General features: G+C 54.4%; 1 protein-coding gene across 5 annotated transcripts in view; it reads left to right on the top strand.

The window, feature by feature from the left end:
* Nucleotides 1-24,672, top strand: part of KIRREL3 (kirre like nephrin family adhesion molecule 3) — a 532,532-nt gene that overhangs the window by 477,956 nt on the left and 29,904 nt on the right. For all 5 annotated transcript variants that reach the window (XM_032868882.1, XM_032868885.1, XM_032868883.1 and 2 more), the window contains exons 6-7: nucleotides 13,648-13,805; nucleotides 22,871-23,021. In XM_032868882.1, coding sequence (XP_032724773.1) covers nucleotides 13,648-13,805; nucleotides 22,871-23,021 — 309 coding nt within the window. The remainder of the gene's footprint in view (nucleotides 1-13,647; nucleotides 13,806-22,870; nucleotides 23,022-24,672) is intronic.

The following is a 24,672-nucleotide window of genomic DNA, read 5'->3' as shown; positions in this document are numbered from 1 at the left end:
ACATATGAAGAACTCATACAACTCAATAGAAACAACAACAACAACAACAACAATAATTTTTTTAATGGGCAGAGGACCTGAATAAACAGCTTTCTAAAGAAGACATACGGGGGCGCCTGGGTGGCTCAGTGGGTTGATCGGCTGCCTTGGGTCATGATCCTAGGATCCTGGGATCGAGCCCCGCATCGGGCTCTCTGCTCAGTGGAGAGCCTGTTTCTCCCTCTCCCTCTGCCTGCCACTCTGCCTACTTGTGCTCTCTCTCTGTCAAATAATAAATTAAAAATCTTTAAAGAAGACATACAGAGGCGCCTGGGTGGGTCAGTTGGTTAAGGGGCCAACTCTTGATCTCAGTTCAGGTGTGGATTTCAGGGTCATGAGTTCATACCCCGCATTGGGTTCCATGATGGGTGAGGCGCCTACTTAAAAAAAAAAAGAATACAAATGACCAATGGGCATATGAGAAGGTGTCAACATCACTACTCTTAGGGAAATGAGAACCAAAACCACTGTAGGTATCACCTCACATCAGTTAGAATGGCTGCCATCCAAAAGATAAGAGACAACAAGTATTGACAAGGGTGTGCCCTTTTTCAGACTTAGAGACTTCTGCTTTCTCAAAAACAGGACCCACCTCCCATGGGTACCGTGCCTGCCACGGACTCCATGGTGTACCACCCAGATTCCTTTTCCCCCTTCTAGACCAGAGGACAGGAGGACTCATTCCCCAGCTCCCAGAGTGTCAGAGACAGCCAGCTCTGCTGAGTACCTGTCTGGGGATCACCTGTTGTTAAAGGGAGAGAGCGCCCCCTCCTGTGACCAGCACCTACAGAGTATAAGGCCAACCCGGAAGAGGACAACCCCAAGGGCCATCCCAGAGCCCCAGCTCCTGGAGGGTCTGCTGAGACTTGACAGTGCTACCTTCACCGTTCAGATGGCCCCTCTGGCCAATCTTGCCTCCTTTGCTCCCATCAGGGGCTGGTCCGGAGAAGACTCTACACTACACGTCCTAGCTCTCTATCTCAGAGTGGGCTTGCAGGACCCCAACCCACAACAACCCCTCCCAGCCCCCCACAGGCCACACACAGCCCAATTAATCCGAGCAATGCCCTGGAGTTGCAAAGAGGCGATAGACTCTTCATGTCTTCGTGGTAACATCCCAAAAGATTGCACACGGTCACCCATAAAATGTACCCTCTCTACAGGAAATGAAATGCAGTGCTCACCAACTTCGGAGGAGAGACGTGCTCTCTCTCTCCGTGATAGGAGATTTCAAAAACATCTATAATGCTAAACTGTAGATGAACATGAAAACGCCTTTTTATAATGAATTCTAAAAGCGTTGCCCTTTTTCAGACTTAGAGACTTCTGCTTTTACAAAAACAGTCTCCGATCAGGGGGGAAAAAAAAACCACTTTGACTTTTTCCTCTTAGGACTCTGGCAAATAGCAGATTTGGTAAATTTGCATGAAGCTAAAAGGTACATTTCGTGGTTTTCTGGGATTCCCTGAAATGAATTTTTGTGGCAAGAGACCTAGAGAAAGCACTAGGCTTTTCTCCTGACTTAGCACGCTGCCCTCTTGGCACGCTGCCTCGTTTGCACATTCATCTCTTTGCTGAGCAGGTGGCTTCCACGTCTTGGCTCTGTCTCTTTCGCCCTTTGCCTGTCTCTCCCTATTTGTCCCCCTCCATGGACTTCTCTGTCCCTGTCCCTTCTCATCTCCTCCTCCAGCCTTCCCCTGGTTGCTGCAACCAACAGGGACATGGTACACAGTCACGTTTTCATCATGCCAAAAAGGCATTCCAGATCTCTCGCTTTAAAAGCCAATTATTGGAATTTCTTCTGTTGATTTGGTAAATCCCTTAATGAGGTGACCTTTCCCCTGTGCCCCTCTATCCCTGTAATTACTTCTGAGGCTCTAGGTACTGGGAGGGGAGGTTTCCTGCTGGCCTCATTTCCCTGCTTTGTGAAAGCCACACAACTCCTCAAGGGGGTTGATTTGCCAGATGGGAGCCCGTAGCAAAACCAGCCATATCAGTTCTGCTTTCATTTATGGAACCAACTTGGACACTCCTGAGTCCCATCAGCCTTTTGCTGGCTCAGGATGACTGCCTTGAAGCTGTGGAAGGGACAGGAGGCACAGAGTGACTGCTCATTCATAAACAGCCACACAGCACCAAGGTTAGGACCAGGCCGCCGGACTCACAGGGGCCTGAGCCAGATTCCTGGTTCCCCTACTTGTGAGTTGCGTAACTGTCCCAAGTGAATTGGCCTCTTGCCTCAGTTTCCCCATCTGTACTATAAGGATGCTTGAGGGCCCACAGCATGAGGCTACTGTGATGTTTAAACATGTCATTGGCAGCCCATGCCGCCATGATAGATTTCTCCCTGAGACCCAGCCATGGTGAGCAAGTGAATCCTAAAATCAAGTCAAGGGCAGAACTAGCTGGAGAGTTTGGCCAGACACGGCAAGGCAGCCACAGCCCATGTTTCCTGCAAACACACAGAGAAAGGGGGCTCACCTTGCCCTGGGACCGTCCGCATAGGAGCTGAGCTGAAGAAAAAGCAAGTCCTTTCCTTGGCAGGGTGACCCACATCCCAGGTGCCCAAGGAGGATACACACACCCTGGGCTTGCCTTCCCCTCCTGCCCCTGCCTGGGCCCGGGGGTCCTATGATGCACTCCCCACAGCACACTGTTCCTTTTGCTGCTGCTCTCATGGGACTCCCTTTCCCTAGTGGCTTCTCCCTCCAGCCACCAAAAGGGCTACCTTGTGCCTGTCATGCTGTCTGTCTACTCACTGGTCACACATCAGCCACCATCACGCAGTGCCAGGCACTCCTGGCACACACACACACATACGCACACACGCCTCTCTGCACACGGTGCCTGCTATCTCCTGCCCTCCCCCGCCCCACCAGCCTTCCCTCTCTCTGCTCTTATTACATCCTCGGATTTATTTTTCTGTTCAGTATTAGTGACAAATCCATCTCCATGCAAATAGCCCCTTGCTGATGAGATGGCTCAGACCTTCTTTCAGGGTTTAATTTGAAATAAACAGAAGACTCACCCTTCCCAATTTGAGGGGGGAAACACATGGTTTAGTTTGACTCAGCCCCCACCAGCCTCTGTCTCCCCTGCCCTCACCCCATCATGGTAGCCCCCTCCTCCCTAGACGGTCCCCTGTCCATCCCATCTATCTCCGTGAGGACTTTTGGGCTCTAATCACCTCCTCATCACTGTGATTTCACAGGAGGCAAAGTGCTGGCCATGACATCTAGGAAGGCTGGGGCCGGGGACACAGACCATGTCCAGAACAAGGGATTGAAACAAGCTGTTGCCTGTGCGATAGGCAGCTGTCTGTTTCCACGTGGACTGACATACTGAACAATGACAATGATATCAAGAGCTAGCGGTATGACGTTCTTACCACTGGGCCAAGCTTTGAAACAAGGCACTTGTATTAACTCATTTAATCAGCATGATGGCCCCATGAAACAGATACAATAATATCTATGACATAGACAATATCTCGCAAAGAGAATTAAGTGGTTTGCCTGCAGTCATGCAGCCAAGAGCCAGGAGACAGGAGCCAAGCCAAGTACTCTGCCTCCCTTCTTATCTCCTGCCCATCAGGATCTCTAAGGGAGAGGTGGGCTTTCCAGTGTCCTGAGCCTTTGCGTGTTGCTGGAGTCAGCGGACATCTGAGATGAGCTGGTGCCTCAGTTTCCACATTTCTAATATATGCATAATGATTGTATCTACCTTATGCAGGGTTGTTGTGAGGCCTGGGTGATCACTTCCAAAGTACTGGAAGAGTTTTAGAAGTATTGTTAAGTTCTGGAAGGATTGTAAGTCCTATGTCAATCAGCATCAGCTATTACCCATTATTTTTATTGTTTTCTTTTTACGGTGTCCAAGGTGATGTGCTAGGTGTTGGGGGAGATGCACAAGGCATCAAGACTCCTACTCTGGAGGGGTAGGGAGCCTGAAACAGGTCCCCAGATAAATGTAACACAGAAGGCAGTGATAGCCGGTGTAAAAGGGACGAGCACAGTGCTAGTGAAGAAGGGGAAGTTTGCTTCCGGCACAGCCAGGTCAGGCAAGACACCAGTCAATAAGTACTTTTTTTAACATCTTATTTATTTATTTGAAAGAGAAGGCAAGAGAGAGCCCAAGCCAGGGGAGAGACAGAGGGAGAAGCAGACACCCTGCTGACCAGGAAGCCTCATGTGAATGGGACTCGATCCCAGAACCCTGAGATGCTGATCTGAACCAAAAGCAGGTATTTAACGGACTGAGACACCCAGATGTCCCACCAGTCAACGAGTCCTGACTGAGACATCACTGTGGGCTGGATACTAAACACAGGGATGGAAAAAACCTGATAAGGACCGGCCTCAAGGACCTCACAGCTACTGGGACAACCACAAGCTGTTGGAGGTGGCCTATGGCTCTAGGACAATGAGAGGCAGGTGCTAAGTCGGAGGGGACTTCCTAGAGGAGGTGACAATAACCTGAGCCTTCGAGAATGACCAAGAGTTAACAAGGCAGAAGTGGTCTTTGAGCTGATCGGAGAGAGAGCTTGGGATTCCAGCCAGTTAAAACTCAGAGTAAGGACATTTCTTTCCAGAGGGAAATTCACAAGCAAAAGCATGTCATTCTAAAAGGGCAGACTGTCCTTGCAGAGAGGGGAATGGACCAGTCCATCTAAAGTATGAGAGGAGAAGCTGGAGGGTAGGAGCAAGGCAGACAGTAGGTTACTACTGAGTATATCAGTTAGCTTCCACTGTGTAACAAATCACCCCAAACTTCAGGATTTAGTGAAGTCAGCAGTGGGCGAGCTCAACTGAGATGGCCCACCTGTGCACCACATTGGGTCAGCTGAACCCATACATGCCTTTGTAGCCCATCAGCAGTAGTGGCCTCAGCTTCATGGGCACAGAATATGGGGGGACAGGAGGCAGGAGAAGCCAAGCCAGGCGGAGCAGCTTGGGATTCCCCTGGGGTGGGGGGGCATCGGGGTCTTCACCCAGTGCTTGGCGACCTCTACTTTCCCAAGGGAACAGAGCATCAGACTTCTAAGCCCCAAGCACTCTGCCTATCATCTTTCAAGGGAATGAATCCCGTCTGCTTGGAGAACCAATCATGTGCCCCATCCATACAGGGCTGGATGGTTTCACAAGGGCTCTGCCACACTGCATCTCACTTGATCTTGGCAACTACACAGCCAATCTGGTTTTATTATGGTCCCTATTTTATAGATGAGGAAACTGAAGCCTAGGGAGGCCAAGCAACTTGCCCAGGACCACAAGCTAGTGAATAAAGGACAGAGGATTTGAATCCAATCTGCTTGGCCTTTAAATTAGCCAAACAAGGGGAGATGGACAACTGGGAAAGAGGGACTTATTTCAAGAATTGCAACTCATTCTTATCCACAAGAGGAATTTGAGTCAAAAAGGGGTGAAAAATGAGGCTAGAGATGTTGGCAGGAGTTAAGAAGTTCAGACTTTGTCCAGATGGCGCTAGGGGATCTTTGAATGCTTTATTATTTTTTTTTTTTTTTAGATTTTTATTTATTTATCTGACAGAGAGAGAACACAAGCAAGGGGAGCAGCAGACGGAGAGGGAGAAGCAGGCTTCCCATTGAGCAGGGAAATCGATGCATGGCTCTATCCCAGGACTCTGGGATCATGACCTGAGCTGAAGGCAGACCCTTAGCCAACTGAGCCACCCAGGCACCCTCTTTGAATGATTTCAAATAAAGGAATGTTAGATATTCAGCAAATTGGCAAGTGAATGGATCGGTGAATGGGGTAGATGACCAGACATTTTAAAGATCACTCTGGGACAGTGCGGAGCATGGGGAGAGGGGTGAGGTATTACAATCCAAGGAAGAAACGCTGAGGGGCTGAGGCAGGAAGACTATTGGGAATGGAAAGGGAGAAAGAGATGGGAAAGGTATTTCAGAGCCTTCACAGGGATGGTTAGCAATGCAGGGGTAAAGGAGAGTAGAATCCAGAAAGACGTGCAGATTTCTGGCTTCTCTGATTAAATGGCTGTGCCATTCCCCAAAGTGTGGACAATGCTTTTCGGGGGTTCGTCTGCACACAGATGTTGGCTGAGTCCTCAGGAAAGTGATTTCCTTCTCCATAGACCGTGTGTAGAATGGCACAGGCCGGGCAAGACCAACAATTAAGGGTGGAAAAAAAATGGAAAGTAACATCCAGGAAGGACAGGAGAAATCCAGAAGAGAATCCCATCCCGGAGGCCAGCTTAGGATCTAGCCACTCCCCACCTGGTCTCATTTATCATCATTGTATTCTGTCAACCCAAAGTTATGTGACGTATTCGTTATTGTCCGTCTCTCCACTAGGGCAGGAGCTCTGAACCCCCAGTGCTTCACAGTGGGGCTGGCGCCGAGTGGCTGCTCAGTATAGATTTTCTGAATGAAAGGGGACCTCGCACTGAAAAGCAGTTCTGCAAAAACCCCGACAACCCCAGTCCTGTGTTGACCTTCTGCGGTTCTGCGCTTTGGCCATGAGGTGGCGCATCCCCGGGAGTGAGGAAACGGGAGGCTGGGGTTTCCTGTAGCCCAGAACCTGACGGCAGGGCACAGTGACAGAAGGAAGAAGTGAGTGGGTCTGACCAGCAAAAATCATTCATCTACTCCCTATCCGGCCCTTCCCAAGCACCAACTGCTGGCCAAGCCGATGCCTCTGAGAGCCCTCTGAAATTGGCCTGGGGAGGCGAGCCCACAGGCAAAGGCAGAGCCCCTCCTGCACCCACGTGGGGACAGAGGACCATGATGAGGGCAGGAGGGCTGGTGGTAAGGGCTCTGACTGGTCACTGCAGCTTGCCGGGTAGGTCTGTAGGCTGCCCTGACTCTAGCGGATAATGTTATAGGGTCCAACAAACCAGGATCCAAGTTCCAACCGTATCCCTTGTCTGCTGTGTCGCCTTAGACAAGTGATTTGCCCTCTCTGAACCTGTTTCCTGCTCTGCAATATGGAGGTGCCAATAGTACAGTTTCGAAGGATAATGAGGATAAAACAAGAGAGCCTTTGGCACAGTGTCTTTCACATAGCACCCAAACTAAATATTATCCTTGAAAATTGGACGTAATAACCAATATTTGCAATAGCCTTTGCAAAGCTCTCTCTGCATTCTTCATATCATAAAAGTAACCCTCATAAACGCCCAGCTAGTATCTTTATTACCCCACTTTCCAGATAAGAGGGCAGGGGCTGTCAGATTAGGTAACCTGCCCGCAATCATGCAGCTTGTAAAGTAATAGACTCAACCCAGGTTCAGCTCAGCAAACACAGCCGGGGTGTCCCCTTCGAGGCAGGTGCTAGGCCAGGTGATAGAGATTCAGGGTGGGTGAGGTGGCTGTCTAGGGGACGGACAAACATCTGCAGATCACTTCCATAGACCAGGTTAGCTACTGAGACAGAAGGGTCCCCAGAATGCTACAGGCTCATAGACAAAGCAGGAGATTCCCCAGGGATCGGACAACCCCTTAGTGCAGTCTTGAAGGCTGAGTCAGAGGGAGCCCGGAGAAGACGAGCAATGAGAACTCCAGCATTCCCAGTCAAGTTCAAGAAATGCCCTGGGCAAAGAAACCAACCTGCGGTGGAACATGGTTCATGCTGGGCCCTGACATCAAGCCAAATTTCCAGCAAGCAGCAGGTGGACCTCCTCTCTCTGACTTAAGTCCTAGGAACTCGCAAAGGGAGCGGGGCGCCAACAAAGGGACAGAGTCCCCCTGGGGGCTTTCACTGTCCAATGAGCTCCTCCTTCCAAGCACTCATCAGTTTGTAATTTTTCTAGGAGTCCTCACACACTGTGCATACAAATTATGCGGGGTCTTTTTTTCAGTGCTGATTCTGATTCGGGAGGTCTTGGGGCGGAGCCCAAGGGTCCACGTTTCCAAGCAAGCTCTCAGGTGAATCGGATGCTGTAGGTCCTTCCTGGGCACGTGCTGAGTCGTGAAGCTCTCCCCATTGGCTCCCAGAGGGCGGGCCGTGTTCAGGATGCCTTAACCACTCTGTGCTCTCTGGGGTGACAAGGAAGAGGCTGGATGGAAGTAAGGGAAGGATGAAGGCCAGGGGGCAGACGAGAGGGAAGGAGGGAGTGCTCAGTGTTGGTTGGCCTGCAGGCCCGAAGCTAGAGTCAAGGATGCGCTGAGGAAGGGCAGCCCAGAGGGCCCTGGGGGCCTTCCCTCCGTGGGGTCAGCATTGGCACTCCCAGCATGAACTAAGCCCTCTCTGCATCCCAGCCAGGTCCCTGGGGCCTGGGGCTGAACACTGATGCCTAAAAACAAGGAAAAGCAGCACCAGCAGCCAACCTCCCCCTGCTGTCGTCCAAGTGTCTCTGACCTGTCGCCTCCCCAGCCTGTGAGCCAGAGGAACCGGGCTGGTCTCCCTCTTCCACCAGCAGGAACGGTGCTACCTCAAAAACAGACTGAGAACCACCCCCACTCCCTCCCCCAAGCCCTCCCAGCCCAGGCTGCTCTCTCCAGAAATAGCAGGAAGCGGCCCGTCCCCCAGCGTCACACAACAGTTTCTGCACTGCCGTCCCAGGGAGGGCTAGCAGGCTCCCCCTCTTTGCCAGCCCCCAACAGTCACTCGTCCACCACCCCCAACTCTACCCCCACCACACACACACACACACACACACACAGTAAAAAGTGCTGACCCCAGAAACCAATGCCCATGACAGACCTCTCACCCAGCCATCTTCGGTTTATTTACTCAACAAATGCATGAGCTACTACAGGCCAGGCACTGATCCAGACACGCAAATACGGCAACAACCAAGACAGACAAGGTCTTTCTCTGCTGTCAAGAAGCCTTCTTTGTCATTAGGGGAGACAAACAATAGATGAACCTGGGCATAAAGAAAATAAAGGCGGCGGGTGTGTGTGGGTGGGGGGAGGCTCGCAGAGAAGAATGGTGGGGGGCTCTTCCACAGGGTGTCTGGGCCTCGCTGAGGATGTGACATTTCAGAGACACCCTCCTTGACGGGAAGCAGCCGGCAGGACAAGGATATAAATAGAGATTCCAGGCGGAGGAGAGCCAGGGCCAGTCCTGGGCCGGGGGTGAGCTTGGCGTGTTTGGCAAACAGAAGGGTGGTGGGCAGGGCATGGTGGGTGAGGGGGGTAGAAGGAAGTCAGTTTCAGGGACGGCCCAGGGCTGAAAATGCAGGCAACAGGGAGGAGTCCGAACTATGTTCTAGATAGAGTGTGAGCCGCTGGCAGGGTCGACACAGAGCCAGGCCACAGCGGCATTGGGGTTTCTAATACACCACTTCCGGAGAATGTTGTGTGTGTGAGAGGGAGACCCAGGAGTTCCCTCCAAAGAGCTCAGGGTCAGTGAGGTGCTCTGCCGTGCTGTGGGGGCAGGAAGGTGGCCTGGCTGACCTCCCGCTCTTCTCCAGCAAGACCGTCCATGTCCCTGCTGCTGGCCTTTGTGGGCTGATGTGCCCCATCAGCCGTCTGTGGAAACCAACCCTCTGGGCCAACAAAGCCCCTGAGGAAGCTGGCCAGGGGCCCACCTAGGTGACCCACTGGATTTTGGGGGGAGCCCCCTCAGTGCTGCCCTTGGCCTGGCACCAAGCAAATTTTCCCAGCCTGTTCTGGCAAGGTTGGCCAACCAAGTAAAACAAGACCATGAGTCAAATGAGCTTGACACCGTACGGTCACTGGGTAGGCTTCCAGGGAGCAATTCCAGAACAGGGCAGAAATCCTCAAACTCCCAGCTCCACTCTGCCCTCTGCCCAGCCAGCGTCCTGTGGGAAGGACAGTCAGATGGTCACCCCAGCATACGCTCTGGTCCAGAAGCTCGAGGCCTTCTGATCACGGGACCCCTTCTTAGAGACAGCTGTGGGGCTGAGTGGGCCTTCCTCCGCTTCTCCCTGCAGAATCCTTTATTTCCTAAGAGGGCGTAAGGAACCTTAGTACAGAAAACAGATGAAAGCTTTACCTTTCCGGTGGAACCAGGACGTGCTTCCCGAGTCCATCCCCATCCTTCTCTGCCCTCCCTCGAAGGTAACTTTGGATGACGCTGTGCTCTCTGGCCTCAGCTTCCTCCTCCGTCAATGCGCCACCTGACTTGGTCTCCCTACCTCACCTCGCTGCTCAAGTCCCCTCGCCCCGGGCAGCAGAGCTCAGAGAAAAGTCCTCAAGGGCCCCTTCCCACGCAAGGAGAGATGGGCGCCCGGCATAGCCAGGACCAAGCGCCCCTTTGATCATGGGACAGTCATTTGAGTGATGCGTCCCTTTGGCCAGCGGTGCCCATGGAGCCGGCCCCTGTCTGAGCCCGAGCTGTGGCCTCCCCGGGCTCTCTGTCCAGCTCTGGGGCTCAGCTCTGCCCCGGGTGCCTTCCGGGCTTCCTCGGGCCTCAGTCACCCAACAGTTAATGCATTTCTTCTTGACTGACAATGAGCACAACACCAAAACAGTCAACTATTTTTATCTCCGGATTAATCACAAAAGGCTAACGCTTCCACCTTCCCTGTGATTAAAAATTAGGAGACCAAACTCTATAGTGGTTCAGGATAATAACCAATCCTGTGAGGGCGACGTATGAATAATGCATCTCCAGGCCCCGCGGCTTGGCCTCCCCCCCCACTCCGCTGCCCCACACCCAGCAGCCCCAGCTCCGGGCCAGTCTGAATGGAGAGGTAATGAGTCGCCCGTTCCGTCCGCGCTACAGCTGCCAAGAGCGACTGTTGATTTCTATTCAGCCTCCTGGCCCCCAAACTCCTCCCTCCTCACCCACTCCCACCCCACGCACCCCGGCCCCATCCGCACCCCCTCCTACCCCATCTGGTGTGCAGCGAGGCAAAGGCCAATCAATAATGCATAGCTACATGAATAACCGCATGATAACCACTGATTTAGGAAGATATAATCAGGACCCATTCTGAGGAGGGATGTTCGTGTGTGTGAGCGTGTGTGCGCGCCCGGGTACTCATGAAGCGGGCGTCCCACTCCCCTCTCCCCTCCCCTGCGCTCCCTCTAATCCAATATTCCAAAACACAGGACTCCAACGGCAAGAAGGAAGCTTAGCCCCTCGCTGTATCTGGTTTTTAGAAAGACCTCCTCGGGCTCTATGCTGCGATCAGAGTGGGATAGGCACCTGAGCAAAGGCCTGGGGACAGCTGGTTCTCCAACCTGCTCTCACACTGGAACCCTCCCGAAGCTTGGGGTTCCACCGCCAGAGATTGGAATTTAGTTCGTGGGGTGCGGCCTGCCAATGGGATTTTTTTTTAAATCTCCCCCAGAGTATTGTAATATGCAACCAAGGTTGGAAACCACTGTCTCAGACCCAAGACATGTCGGCGCCAGAAGGAACTGTCCAGATCTCCTGTTGTCCTTTCATCTTTTGTATCTGGTGAAACAAAACCAGAAGGTGGGACCCCGTGCCCCAGTTCACCCCTCCTGATTTAGGGTACTTTCTACAGGACCACACCTTCTGGCTCTTCCCTGGAGAGTCCCAGAGACACGGGGTGGTCCAGTGTTTTTTCTATTCTTGGCACTTGAAATGGTTCTTTCCAATGTCTCTTGCTCTCCAGCTCAGCCTGGAGCGCCTCCATCCCGGACACCTACTGGAGAGAAAGCTGCCCCCACAGAAAAAAGGGGGGCAGGAGCCCCAGCCCCGGCCCTCCCTCCTGGAAGGGGCCCAGCATTGCACAGAGCTAAAATTCCCCTCATCAACAACTGTCACACACACACACACCCCCATTGTGGAAAGCCCTCATTAGCCTCCCTCTTGCTCTCTGGCCACACCAGCACCAAAGAGGCCTCCGGCACTAATGAGGGAGTTTGGGGTGGGCGGGGTAGGGGGTGTGATCCTCATTGTCCAGCCCACAACCAGCATCTGCCTGAGCCCAGAGCCCCCTGGGGAGGCTGGGCAGGGTTGGATGAGGCTCTCTGGGCCAGGATCTCCAGTGGAGTTCTGGGGCTGATAGCATCTTGGAAACCCCAAGGGTTTCTTTTTCCTCAGAAAACAGAAACATGGAAGTTGGCACTCACTGGGCTATAGTTCTGAACTGGGCCTCCTCCGGGCCAGGAAGGAAGGGGGCACAGCCACAAGCTGAAGGGGCTGCTTTGCTGTTTACCTGGCCCCAGAGCCTCCTGGAGTCTCCTGGGTGCCCTAGGAGAGTGGCAGATGAGGGCAGGCCCTGGGAAGGGGAGGGAGGCCAGGCAGGTTGTGGGCTCGGGTCCCTGGGTCAGGACCGGGCCGGCAAAGCTGTTTGACCCTGCTGAGTCCATCTTCCCGGATCCCACAGGGCAGAAGCTTGCACAGGGCCTGGATGGAGGCAAGGACTTTCTCCGGCAACTGGGCAAAGAAGGCCTTTTCTGCTAAGACCCCCATCCGTCAGCACCCGATTTCCCCTCCATCCATTCGCTCAGCAAACATGCAGCTCAGCTCTCCTCAGCCCTCCAGAACTGACTGGCTCAGCCCTTCCCTAGGGGTGGGGTGAGGAAGGTGGAGGAGAAGCCTAAGGACCTCCCAGGGGTTCTCCAGAGAGCCCTTCCCCTTCTGTGGTTTGTCTGTTGGTCCAGGGAGGAGAGGCAGGGAACCACAGAAACCTGAGACCCTCCATGTGTCCCTAAGCACGAACATGAGAAGAGGCTCTGTGACCTTAGGCCAGTCATTAAACTTCTCTGGGCCTCTCCTCCAAGTGATGGTCACCTGTCATCATAAGTGCCCATCCCCCATCCCAGGGCCATCCAGGGGATCAAAGGGGTGACTCCAGTGGTCTTGGCAAACATTATGGAGTGTCAGCCAGCAACTGGGCCCTGTGGTGGGCCAGGTGGGAGATGCAGACGCTGCCATGGACATCTTCCCTACGGCAGCACCCCCATCTCTCGGGAGCCACGAGTCTCCGATCACCCCACTGTGAAATGCAGGAGAAGTGGGGACCAGAGATTCACCCTGACTCTGGGATGAGACAGTTGAAGCCATTCTGGAAGAATCAAGCACTAAGGAGGTGCGAGGGTTGCATAGCCCTCTGAAACACCATCTCAGTCTTACAAGGTTGCCTGCCCCCTGTCCCCTGACACCTGCAAGGGCAAGGAGTGGAGGGGAGCTGCAGGTGTCAGAGGCCCTGGCCTGGGGCCCCGTTCCCCAGCAACCTTGAGCTAGTCACTTAATCCCGCGGAGCCTCAATTTCCAGATCTATGTCATTGGGATAATAATAATGTTTACCTTGCAAGACTGTTGTAAGGATTAAATCAGACGACAGATGTGATTTGTTTTAAAAAAAGAGAGAGAGAAGTTAAAAAGAAAGAAAGTACAGATATTATCTGGGCAGCGGAGCTTTGCCTCCCAATCTGATCTGTGAAACGGAGCTAATGATGCCGGCCCTGTCCCCTCACGGCTCATCGCGAGTGGCGGATGAGATGATGGCATGAACATCGGCTGCAAATAAACATGCCGTGCATATGTCAGGGATTATTGCTGCTGTTGCTATTATTGTTATAATACAAGGGGATTATACATTTTATTAAAGTATGATAATTATTGTTTGTCATCAGCTCCATAAAATCCACCCAGCCCAGCCTGCCAGCCCTGCTGGAGGCGAGCAGGGCCCTCAGTCTGACCTCTCTACTCCTCTCTCCCCCCTCCACCCCTGCAGTGCCACCTGATGACCCGGTCATCCTGGGGGGGCCTGTGATCAGCCTGCGGGCGGGGGACCCCCTCAACCTCACCTGCCACGCAGACAACGCCAAGCCTGCAGCCTCCATCATCTGGTTGCGGAAAGGAGAGGTCATCAATGGGGCCACCTACTCCAAGGTGAGGCCTGGGGGCAACGGGAGGGGCGGGGCCGCGGGGGGGGCCGCGGGGGGAGGGGAGGGGCGGGAGAGCCCCCTTTCCCCAACTCTGCCCCTCTTGCAGTGTGTGTGTGCTTTTTGTCTCCCATTCTTCCTTACCTCTCGTTGTCTTTTTCTCTCTCGCTCTATGTCAATTTTTCCCTCTCATCCTCTGTTTCTATTTATCTGACCTTTTCTGTCTCCTGACTGTGTAACTCTGTCTTCCTCTCTTCTTTCCTGGGGTAATTGCTGGGCTCGGTCAAGACCCTAAGAATAGAATAAGGTCGGAGGAGGAGGCTCAGGGACAGAAGTGGCCAGGGCCTAGGGTTGCTAGATAAAATACAGGACACCCAGTTAAATTTGAATTTCAGTATAAGTATATACCAAAATATTGCATGGGGCATAATTATATGCCATACTTGGACTAAAAAAGTTACTCACTGTATATCTGAAATTCAGATTTAACTGAGTGTGCTGTATTTTTATTTGCTAAATCTGGCCAACTTTCCAGGGCTACGAGGTAAGGCTGTTTAGGTTCTTGCCTGTCCAAGATGCCCGACTGAGGAAATCCAGCCCATAATCCCTCACGATGCCTTGCACCTGCTGTACCTACCTGCAGGGGTGTCTTTCTGTAATTCACACAAGGTACCATGAGCCGGAAATGCCCTGAACTGGCCCCTGTATACTTGGGTCTTTATTTTCTACATTTTATGATGCTTTGACATCCCAAAGCCTTCCTGATGAGGAGGGACTGCCACTCCCAGGCATAGCTAATTTCCTAGAGACGGAAACGCAGCGCAGGGCACACGCCTTTGATATGCAAATAGCCCAGCATCCAGACCCTCGCCACCTCCTTTTAACCAGCTGGGAGTCCGAGGTGCTGGCCTCCTCCAACTCTGAATCCCTAGGGCCTGGATAACTGGAGATCAGTCCTACAGCCCAGAGCTTCTGGAAATGATTCAAACCACCCAATCCCAAAACCTTTGTCCATTCCTTCCCTCAAGAACCGCAACAAAGGCGGGCACCACATTTTCCCCTTGCTCCCCCTGCCTCCGGACCAACCCTGAGGCATCCCCGTGACCCTATGTGGAGCAGGGCTCCCCCTCCTCTTGGGGGCTGTAACAAATGACCTTCAATCTGGCACTCATCCCCTGATCTGCTGGCTTTTTCCTACCTGAATAAAAATAAAATCCCAGGTACAGGTTAAAGCCTCCCCCAACCAAACTCCACTCAAGGAAATTGTAAACAGAATCCCAGACCGCGTTTATATATCATAGAGCCTTTAAAGATGAACAGGACGGTGGAGGATGGCTGGTCCAGCTCCCTTGATCTACAGATAGAAAAGCAAGGCCTGAAAGAGAAGTGACTGCCCTTCTCAGTTGGTGAGTGGCCCCAACCACAGTCTCGTGGCACCCAGGGCTGCGTTCCTTCCTGTGTTTTCTCAGTACAGCCTTAGACAGAGGGACAGCTGCTGCGAGGTTGTGTCCGCCTCCAGGGCCAACCAGCACGCCCAGGCTCTGAAACTGGAGGTCTGGGCCTCCAGAACCCCAGCTCGCCTCTTCCTGTGGCTCTCCTTGGCTTCAGAAAGTGGGGAGATACATGACCCGTTTCCCCACTCCCACCCCACCACCAAGCTCCTTTTCCTGGGTCTTGAAAAAATAAGCAAGGCTTTCATCACCAGTTGGGGCTCTGAGGCCAAAATGACGCTTCTCCGAGGGTATGTCTTTCCTCTCCAAACCTGACTCCCCGCCAAGGAGTCAGCCCCAGGGCTGCTGACAAAGCCCCACCCCGCTCTGGGCCCCCACCCAGATCCTGGTGCCAGAACCCAGGACAAATGCCTTCCCTCCCGCACAAGTCCACCCAGGGGGAAGCTGCTGGTTGAGAAGTAAATCTCTCACTCCTGTCCTGGGCTGGAGCCGCCCTTGTTATGGCCGAGGGAATAAATCATCCAGACAAGGATGAAAAGGAAGGCAAGGGGTATTCCTTCCCATCTGGGCATCTGTCCAGTCCCTTCCTGAAGCTGGGTCAGCCTGCGGCCCCTGCCAAAGTTTCTGTCCTGCAGAGGACACACCCTATGTGGGGAAGAGAAAGGTCAGAGTCACCCTGCTGCGCCCGTCCGGGGGTCACCTTGCCCCAGTGCACTGCATCACCCATGTGGTGAAGGGCCCTGGGAGAGCCTGGAAGGGTGCTACAGCAGGCCAGAGCAAGAGGCCACGCTCGCCCTCTGCACCCCCGTCCCAGCCCAGTTCACACTCCTGCAGACCGATGACCAGCAGGACAGCACCGGGCAGCCAGGGGCCGGGGTTCCAGACCCTGGTCTGTGAATTTCAGGAAAGTCATTCCTTGAGCCTCAATTTCCTCTCCGGTAAAATAAAGGGGTTGGATCAGACACTCTGTAGAAGTAGGGCTTGGGCTTCCATAACAAAATACTACAGACCCATGGCTTAAACAACAGACATCTATCTCTCCCAGCTCCAGAAGCTGGAAAGCCAAGATCAAGGTGCCAGAAAGGAGGGTTGCTGGTGAGCTCTCTCTTCCTGGCAGAGGCACCTTCTCTCTCTGTCCCCATGTGGCCTTTCTTCTGTGTGTGCAGAGAGACAGATCTCTGGTGTCTCCTCCTCTACTTACAAGGACCCTTAAGCACCCTTATGACCTCATTTAACCTTAATTACCTCCTTAAAGGTCATATATCTATATATAGTCACACTGGGGGTCTGGGCTTTACCATGTGAATTTGGGGGGCACACAATTCCGTCCAGAGCAGGTCCCTGCCAGCTCTGACAAACAATAAACCTACGACTCACCTAGCAGTGCTCACGTGGAACCAGCTCTAGGGGCCACCATCCTCTGCTTCCCCCTTCTTCTCCCAGTACTGCAAGCACCAGTCACAGAGGCACTTCTGATGACCCAAAGGCACAGCAGCCCCCGAGGTGTGAGCCGCTGAAACAGAGAGAAACAGAGAGAGGGTGTTAAGAGATCACTCAAATGTGCAAACTGTCAAGCCATGCCCAGGGACCCCAGAACACATTGCCTGGGGTAGCCCTGCTGGCCCCGAGGTCAGAAGCCCTCAGCATTTGTCACCCAGTGCTGGTTAAGCCCAAGGCCCTGGAGCTGGGCAGCCTCACTTTGAAACCAGGCTCCACCCCCTTCCAGCTCTGCCATGGTAGCAAGCTAGCTACCTAACCTTGCGGTGCCTCAGTGTTCTCATCTGTATAGTGGGAGCAAGAACAGTGCCTGCCGCAAAGGATGGCTGGAAGGCTGGAACGAGAAGAGTGCCTTGCTGGAGGGCTCTCTGCCTGGCCCTCACTTGATCCTCTCAGGCTGCAGGGCACACCTTGATCTCCCCTTTCCTAGATGGGAATGTCCGTAAGACTGTAGGGCTCCATCACATATTATGGTAACTTAGTCTCTCTGCTTCAGTTTCCCCAGCTGCAAAACAGGGTGCTGTTAGCCACAGACGCCCATAGAGCTGCTATGAGACTTAAGACGAATGATGTAGAGAAAGCACCTGGTGGGGAGTCAGAGCGCTGGCCAGTTACGTTAGACCCACTTCTCAGACCTCCATCCCAGATCTGCCTCCCCAGGGGTCATCCACCAGCCCTGGTATCAAGGAACCTTCTTTCTGCCGTCCAGCATGTGGCCAGCAGGGGAAAGGTGAGCCAGCAGGACGGAGGACAGCATCACTGAGGATGGCCAGGCCCCTTGCCCTGGGAGGAGAATCAGGAAAAGGAAACACCCTCTGCCCCCCAACCCCTGCCCCCAGCCCAGGCTGTGGCGCCTCTCCTTGAACACGCCGCCACCAACACCTTGGTGGCCAGAGTGCCTGGGGGGGTGCCTGGGACTCCTGGCGGGTGTCTAGCTGCAGAAGCCTGGGAGCTGGTGGCAAGGCCTCTCTCCAAGTACCCCCTTCCTGGACGCCCAGCCGCCTTCCCTGGGCTAGACACCAGAATGGCGATCACGTGGTATTCATCTGGAAAGCCAGCGGCTACACAGACCAGGAGAGACAGGACAGGTTAAGGAAGAGGGGGGAAGCAAGAATGGCCTGAGCCCAGAGAGAAATCTTCCTGGCGAGCCAGCTTCCTGCTCTGTCTGCTACTTCCCCAACAGCTGATGGGCGGCAGATGAGGCCCTGACCCTGATTATGGGGATGGGGGAGCAGGTAGGAAAGTTGCGTAGTCGTAGGATGGCCTGCCTGCCACAACGCCCGGCCCCCCCACCCCATGCCAGTCCTGTATATATCTACGTCGAAGCCCCTTGCTCTCCAGGCCTACAGTTTCAGGCTGCTGCCTACTCAAGGGGCCCTCCACTCACCCACCACCAGGACATGGAGCCTCATTAGGGCCCTGCGCTAAGAGGAACTCTGGAACAATCCCTCTTAAGGCCCTCACTGGGGCCCAGCTCCCTCCAGGGGCCCCTCTCACTCTGTATTCCCTCTAATCAGTCACCCCAGCAGCACCCCCATCTGCTTCTCTTAGGGGCCCAGAGTCTCCACCCAGCACGGCAGCCCCCGGCCTCTTCACCTTCTTTGTGAAGGGCATCCGTCCTCACCCAGGGCACAGGACTGGGGGCCCCAGGGATACAGGGTCTGCAGCCAATGGCATTGTGGTTCTCCACCTTCCCTTACAGCCCTCATTGGAGCCACAGGACAAGAGCCCCTAACGGATCCCCCAGGCAGCTATAAAAAGGGGAAGCAAAGAGATTTAAAAAAAAAATTTTTTTTTAAAAAAGGACACAGCAGGTGAGGGAGGTGAGTGAAGGAGGGAGAAGAGGGAGGCCTTGTTGCCAGGCAATCAGGCCTCACTCCAGGGCTTTCCAGGCTGTTTGCATATCAATTGGCTTCCCAGAATTAGCACCAGGGTTGGGGCACCCACCCCCACTCACCCACACCCCCTCATTCCCTTCAACCTCCGCACAGCATGCCCCGCTCCACCCCGGTCACCTGTGTTTCCCACACAGCCATCTCCAGGCTGCCCGCCTCTCCGTGGAGCCTCTGGGCTCTCCACTGCCCCCTGAGGCCCAGGGGGCCTTGGGAAGAGCCAAGCGGCCTCTGCTGCCCACACTGGACCAGCGCACGCAGGATGCACGCTGTGCCCCCAGCCCTGCCACCCCCCCACCCCCTGCACCACCCCCCTCCCCGCCCGCCGCTCTGGGCCTATTGTTGAATGCCTGGTGCCTGCCCTCGGGGATGGCGCCTGGGGACTAGGGACACAAGAAGCTGCACGGGGCACACAGGGTTTAGAGATGCCTCACACAGCCACAGGGTTAGTCTGGAAAGTTCAGAAGCTGCTCGTGGATGGGACACACACACATAAGCGGAGGGGTGGAAAGCCCACCCACGAAGTCTGCTGCTCCCACACTCACTCCCAGGCACATGCCTCTGATCCGCATCTCCAGACCCTGGTGGGCTGGGCCCTGGTAAAGCCCGAGGAGCTGCCATCTGGGTCACATGAACTGGGCTGGGGACTCTAAGGCCAGCATTTGGCCCCACATTCCTCCACCAAGCTGGAGGAAGGGCTGCCTCAGGCCTTGGAGGCGGTGGCCTCAGAGACAAAGTGACTTGCCATTAATAATCCACTTACCCTCCCCGAGCTGATTTGCATGCTAATGAAGGTTTCTGGAGCAGGAGGTGGGAGGCTGGGGCTCGAGGTGTGTCCCAGGAGCCCAGTTCCGGGAAGGGAAGATGGACCATGGACCGGGTGGAGCTGGGAGAGGAGGGAAAGTGGAAAGCGGGCTGGGACAGGAACCTACAAATGATAGAATGTTCCCCCTGGCCTGGCCTGTGGCTTCAAGGCCCCAAAGTGCAAAGGCTTCATTTGTATGTGAGGAAAGGGAGATAGGGGAGATTTGTGAGAGGGGAATGAAGGAAAAGAAAAAAGAGAAAGAAAAGGAGCGAGGATAAGGAGGGACTGCCGAAGGAAGGGAAAGTAGGTTGAGAAGACAGACGGAGGCCAAGCGCTGGCCGCTGCAGAGCAGACAGGCCACCAGATCAGGGGTGGGGGAGGGGGCAGCTTTACACCTGCGGGTGAGCCTGGGGTCCGATCCCTGGGAGCTGGGGCCCAGGGTGAGATGCTCAGCTTCCCAGGGGAAGCCAGCTGCTGAGGCCCTGCCTTCCCCTTGCTCTCCCCTTGCTTAATGAACACATCTCCCTTTTCTCTAATTAGGTGGAACAAACAACTTGAACCAGAATTTTTATTTCCCAGAAAAGCACATGCCCGGACACAGTAAATATGTCATTAATCATCATTCGGAGGCTCAGGAGCACCCTGGGTGGGGGGAGGAAGGGAAGCAGTCAGAGGGCCTAATTAGGAGCCTGGGCCTCCCTGCTCCCCTCCCACCAGCACCCGGGCAGCCCGCCTCCCTCCCACCAGGCCGGGAGCAGATCAATGGGAGAGGTGCCCGGCAGAGTCAAACTTAATGTAAATGTTCTTGTTAGCACAGTGTAAAAGTAAAGAAAGGGGGATGGGGAAGAGCCATACAGGCCTTCCCCACCTCCTCCCTCCCTCCACCCTACCCCAGGTCTTATTTCCATCCAGGAAATTGTTCTTCTTAGTGCTTGGCTATTTATAGACACGTGAACCAGTACTGTGATAGGGCTTGGCTTGAGGCTCAACCACCCGCCAGCCCCGTGGCCCCCATCCCCACCCACTAGCCCTGTTCTGCTGGCCTCCAGTTTAGCTCCTAGCCCTGAGGCTGAACTGGAGACCCTCAGCCCACTGATGGCCCCGCTCCAGGAACCCCGCTGCCACCCCACTTCCTGGGGAAGGAATGTGCCACGGGAGCCCGCCCAGGCCCAGGTGATTCTAGAACGTGTGACAGAAATAGTCCAGACCCCTGCCTTGCTCCGTGGATCTCTCTGGCATCTCAGAATAATATGGCTTTATCTAAAGCAGGATGCGCTTGTTCTAGACAGAGGCTCAGGGCATGTGCTCCGAGTGCTGGAGGCCACCAGCTTTGCTGACAAGGACCACACAGAGCTGAGGACCCCAAGAGCAGGTTTCAGCAGCTAACATAACTGCTGCTGTTAAGTAACAAAAAATTTGACTAAGTAAAGTTGAAGATCTAATTGGCTTTATTAAATGATTCATGAATCAGGCTGCATCTCATCCAGGAAGTAGAAAGGAGTTCCAAGGAAGTGCACAAAAATGGAAGGTTTTTAAAGGCAGAGATGGGGAGGAGAAAAGGAAATGATGGGCAAAGAATGCCTCCTTTCAGGCAGGGTCCCCCTTAGGGAGAACAGGAGGATGACCTCCCCTGCCAACCAGGAGTTTCCAGGTTGGCTGGTTAAATGTCACATCCAGGGGGCACTGGGGTCAGAAACTGCAGGAGGCTAGCTAGGCATTGGGTCTTGGTTTGCTGATGGAGGGCCCTTAACGCAAGTGACTCCATTTTGGCTGGCTGTCTCCTTCTTAGCACTGCTAAGTAGCTCAGTGAACTTAAAAGTCTGCTGAATCCCTCTCACCGTTCCCCCCTTTAAGTGAAAATCTTACTAACCACCGTCTGGCTCACAGGGAGCAGTGAGGGGAGGGTCACGGCCTCAGGGGTCAACGTCCTCAAATCCCAGCCCTGCCCAGCAAGTTTCTGACTCACTTTGAACTAAGTTTTCTTTTCTATTCAACAGAGCCAGTGCTCCCTTCCTTTCAGGGTCTGGTGAGAACAGTACCGGTACTATCTTAAGGGAGGTTTTGAGGAAGTAAAAGCTATTCATCTATCCTCTGGCTCCGAGCAGGTGGAATGAGACCGCGTCCGCCACCCTTCTCTGGAGGGAGTTAAGAAGCTTCCCAGGATCAAAGGTCTCGGAGTACTGAACTGAGTACTGACTGTTGCCCAACACAGCTCCTCAGCACCTACCTTGCTGGGTCCCCAAGCCGCCAGGGAGGTAGCTGGAAAGGAGCACAGCACGGCCTCACGGCCCCCACTGGAAATGGAAGGCGGGAAACCAAAAGCTTTCAGACTTGCCTTTGTTTCCTAGAGCCGCCCTCACCACGTCCCGCAACCGGTGCCTAGAGCAACCGAAATGTATTGTCCTGCCTCGTGGAGGCCAGAGAGTCTGAAATCAGGGTGTCGGCGGGTTGTGCTCCCTCCAGGGAGAGTCTTCCCTTGTCACCTCCCCTTCTCCTGGCTCCTGGAGTCCCTTGGCTTGTGGCCACATCACTCCCGTCTCTGCCTGTCTTCCCACGACCTTCTTCCTCGTTCCTTCCTGTGTCCTCCCCTCTCCTTCGAAGGACACCAGTCATTGGATTTGCCCTCCCGCACCCCATCCAGGATGATCTTGTCTGGAGATCCTTAACTAATTACGAATTACTTAGCTGATCTCTGAAGACCCTATTTCCAAACCAGATGATGTTGTGACTCTCCAAGATGACATGAATTTGGGGGGGGGCACTCTTCAGCCCAGTATAGGACCCTCTTACTTATCTCACCCCCTACTTGAAGTGTCAGTTTGGTAGAGTTCTGCAGTCCCTCCTGGTCTTGTCTATTTTTTCCTCTGTCACCAGGCCAGCAATGGCATCTGTCCCACCTCCAATTGGTTGGGGTTCTAATGAGGTCAGGAAGTGAAATGATTGGAAAGGTTGGAAGGGTTTACATAGATAAAGGAATGAAATGGTCAGTGTGCCTTGATTCTACGTGCATCCCCCACCCAGCCCTGCCCTTACCCCCATGCCCCAAGCTGCAGCCCTTCGTACAAATGACATCACGGCCTGGGGGGAGGGGGGACAGCACCTCCCCCACTACCGGCTGCACGTGCTGCCTGCAGACCCAGAGGCCCCCCCCAGACACCAGAGGACACCTGCAGGCGGATTTCCTTTGGACTCTACAAGTCCAGGCTTTTCCCACATGGTGGAATAGTTCCTTTGTCCCTCGGCAACCCAGGGCGTGGCCAGGCCAGGGAGCCGTCAGGAACCCCTCAGCTGTCTGCAGACACTTGCACCCTTGGCTGTCTGGGGCCGAGGGCGGCTGCTTCTCCGCTGAGGCTGGGTCACGTCTTCCCCTACCTGCCCAGGCCACCGCAGCCGAGTGACCTGGGGGCTTCTCTCCCTGCTCCCTCAGACCCTGCTGCGAGATGGCAAGCGTGAGAGCATCGTGAGTACCCTCTTCATGTCCCCGGGTGACGTGGAGAACGGGCAGACCATCGTATGCCGAGCCACCAACAAAGCCATCCCGGGAGGGAAGGAGACTTCGGTCACCATCGACATCCAGCGTGAGTACTGACTCAGCCCACGCAGGGGGCCAGGCCTGCGGCAGCACACCGCCCCCCCCCACCGCCCACCTCTGGCACTCCCTGCCCGGAACACAGGTCGGGGGGAAGAGCCAGGCCTGGGCAAGCAGCTCACCAGAGCCGGCACCAGAGCCGGCACCACAGCCTGCGAGGTGTCTGAAGACAGGAAATGGGTCCGACGGCTCCCCGGACTGGCCCAGGTTGCGTTTGTGAGCGCCCCGAGGGCTCGTCCTTCTTATTGTCACACGAAGTCACGACATCAGATGAGAATCTTTGGCCGATGACTTGTTCAGGCCACATTTCCAAACTGTTTCAGGTAGAACTTTCCACATCAATAAATATAAAGCAGGCCCCTAGCTCTGCCTTACCCCGGGGAGCCCTCACACTCCCTTGGCGAGAAAGCCAGGGCAGAGGGCCTGGGGGCAGCAGGGAGCTCGGGGCTCCCCCCACAGCAGCCCATGCCCTACAGAGGGTAGGTACACGGGGGCCCCTCTTACGGAAGGGTTCAAGGAGAGAAGAAGCAGAGTAGTCTTTCAGTCAGCCCGTACTTTCCAGGGACCGTTTCGTCTTTACAGCAACCACTGGAGTAGGTTGCCGGTGGTCCCTCTGTGGGAAGGAGTCACCCCAGGGTCAATCATCCTGCCCAAAGCCACATACCATCAGATGTAGAGAGCCCGGCTTTCTGCAGCCCACGCCATAACCCCTCTTCTACACTTGCACCCAGTAGGTCCTCAGCAGGTGTCGGTTCTCACAGTCAATGTCAATAGCCATGAGGCATTCAATCCCCACCAGCCCCCTATTCCAAAAGTCACCTAAACAGACTCCCAGCGCTTTCCTACAGTCTCCCTCAAGTGCCTGTCGGCCCCAGAGAACAACAACAACAACAACAAGTGCTCAGAAAGGTGGTCCCACAACCTTACTCCCAGCTCCGGACCAGCTTGGGTCTGAGTACCAGCACTCCGAAGTGGACTTTTCTTGCCTTAAATGCCCTTCCCCCTCCAGGGAGCACGATGCCACCGTGTGCTGGGGGACGATGTGGCAGCAGGCTGGACCTGACGGCTGGCATTCATTTCCTCCTTACTACTTTATTCATTCTACATCAAATTCACTTAAACCCCCAGCCTACCAGCCCCGCTCACATGAGGCTTCTGGGTTCTGTGCTCCACGTGGCTCTGTGGGGCTCTGGGGCTGCGTCCGGTGTTCCCAGGGCCTGTCTTGGGAGCCAGCGAGCGGCTGTCCCCAGTCTCTCTAGAACCCTGGCCGCTGCTACCTAGATTCCAGAAGGCAACAGAAACCGTTGTAACCCTGAGACGGGCTTGCTCCACACACCCAGACCCAGCCGCTGAGTCCTTGGAGAAGCTTTATCTTTTCTTTACCATCTTCACGGGCTAGTAACCCCCACTCTCTCACACCCACCAGCTGGAGGCTTCTTTTTCTGTTCCTCATTTACTGAGAGCCAAGAACAGCGGGGCCCTTGCCAGACCTGGGACCAGGGTGATGGGAGGGAGACGCTCACTCTGACGGGCCTCCCTGCCTGGCTGTTCACACCCACCTACTTCTTCTGAGCACCAGCTGTGGGCCCAGCTCTGGACAGGAAGCAAGATGCTCTGGGGATCCAGTGGTCCAGCATCCC

This window comes from Lontra canadensis, unplaced genomic scaffold, assembly GCF_010015895.1.
Source record: "Lontra canadensis isolate GAN:19392208 unplaced genomic scaffold, GSC_riverotter_1.0 scaffold36, whole genome shotgun sequence".
NCBI lineage: Eukaryota > Metazoa > Chordata > Mammalia > Carnivora > Mustelidae > Lontra > Lontra canadensis.
Note: the sequence above shows the minus strand (reverse complement) of the source record. Positions and strands in the feature narration are given on the sequence as shown.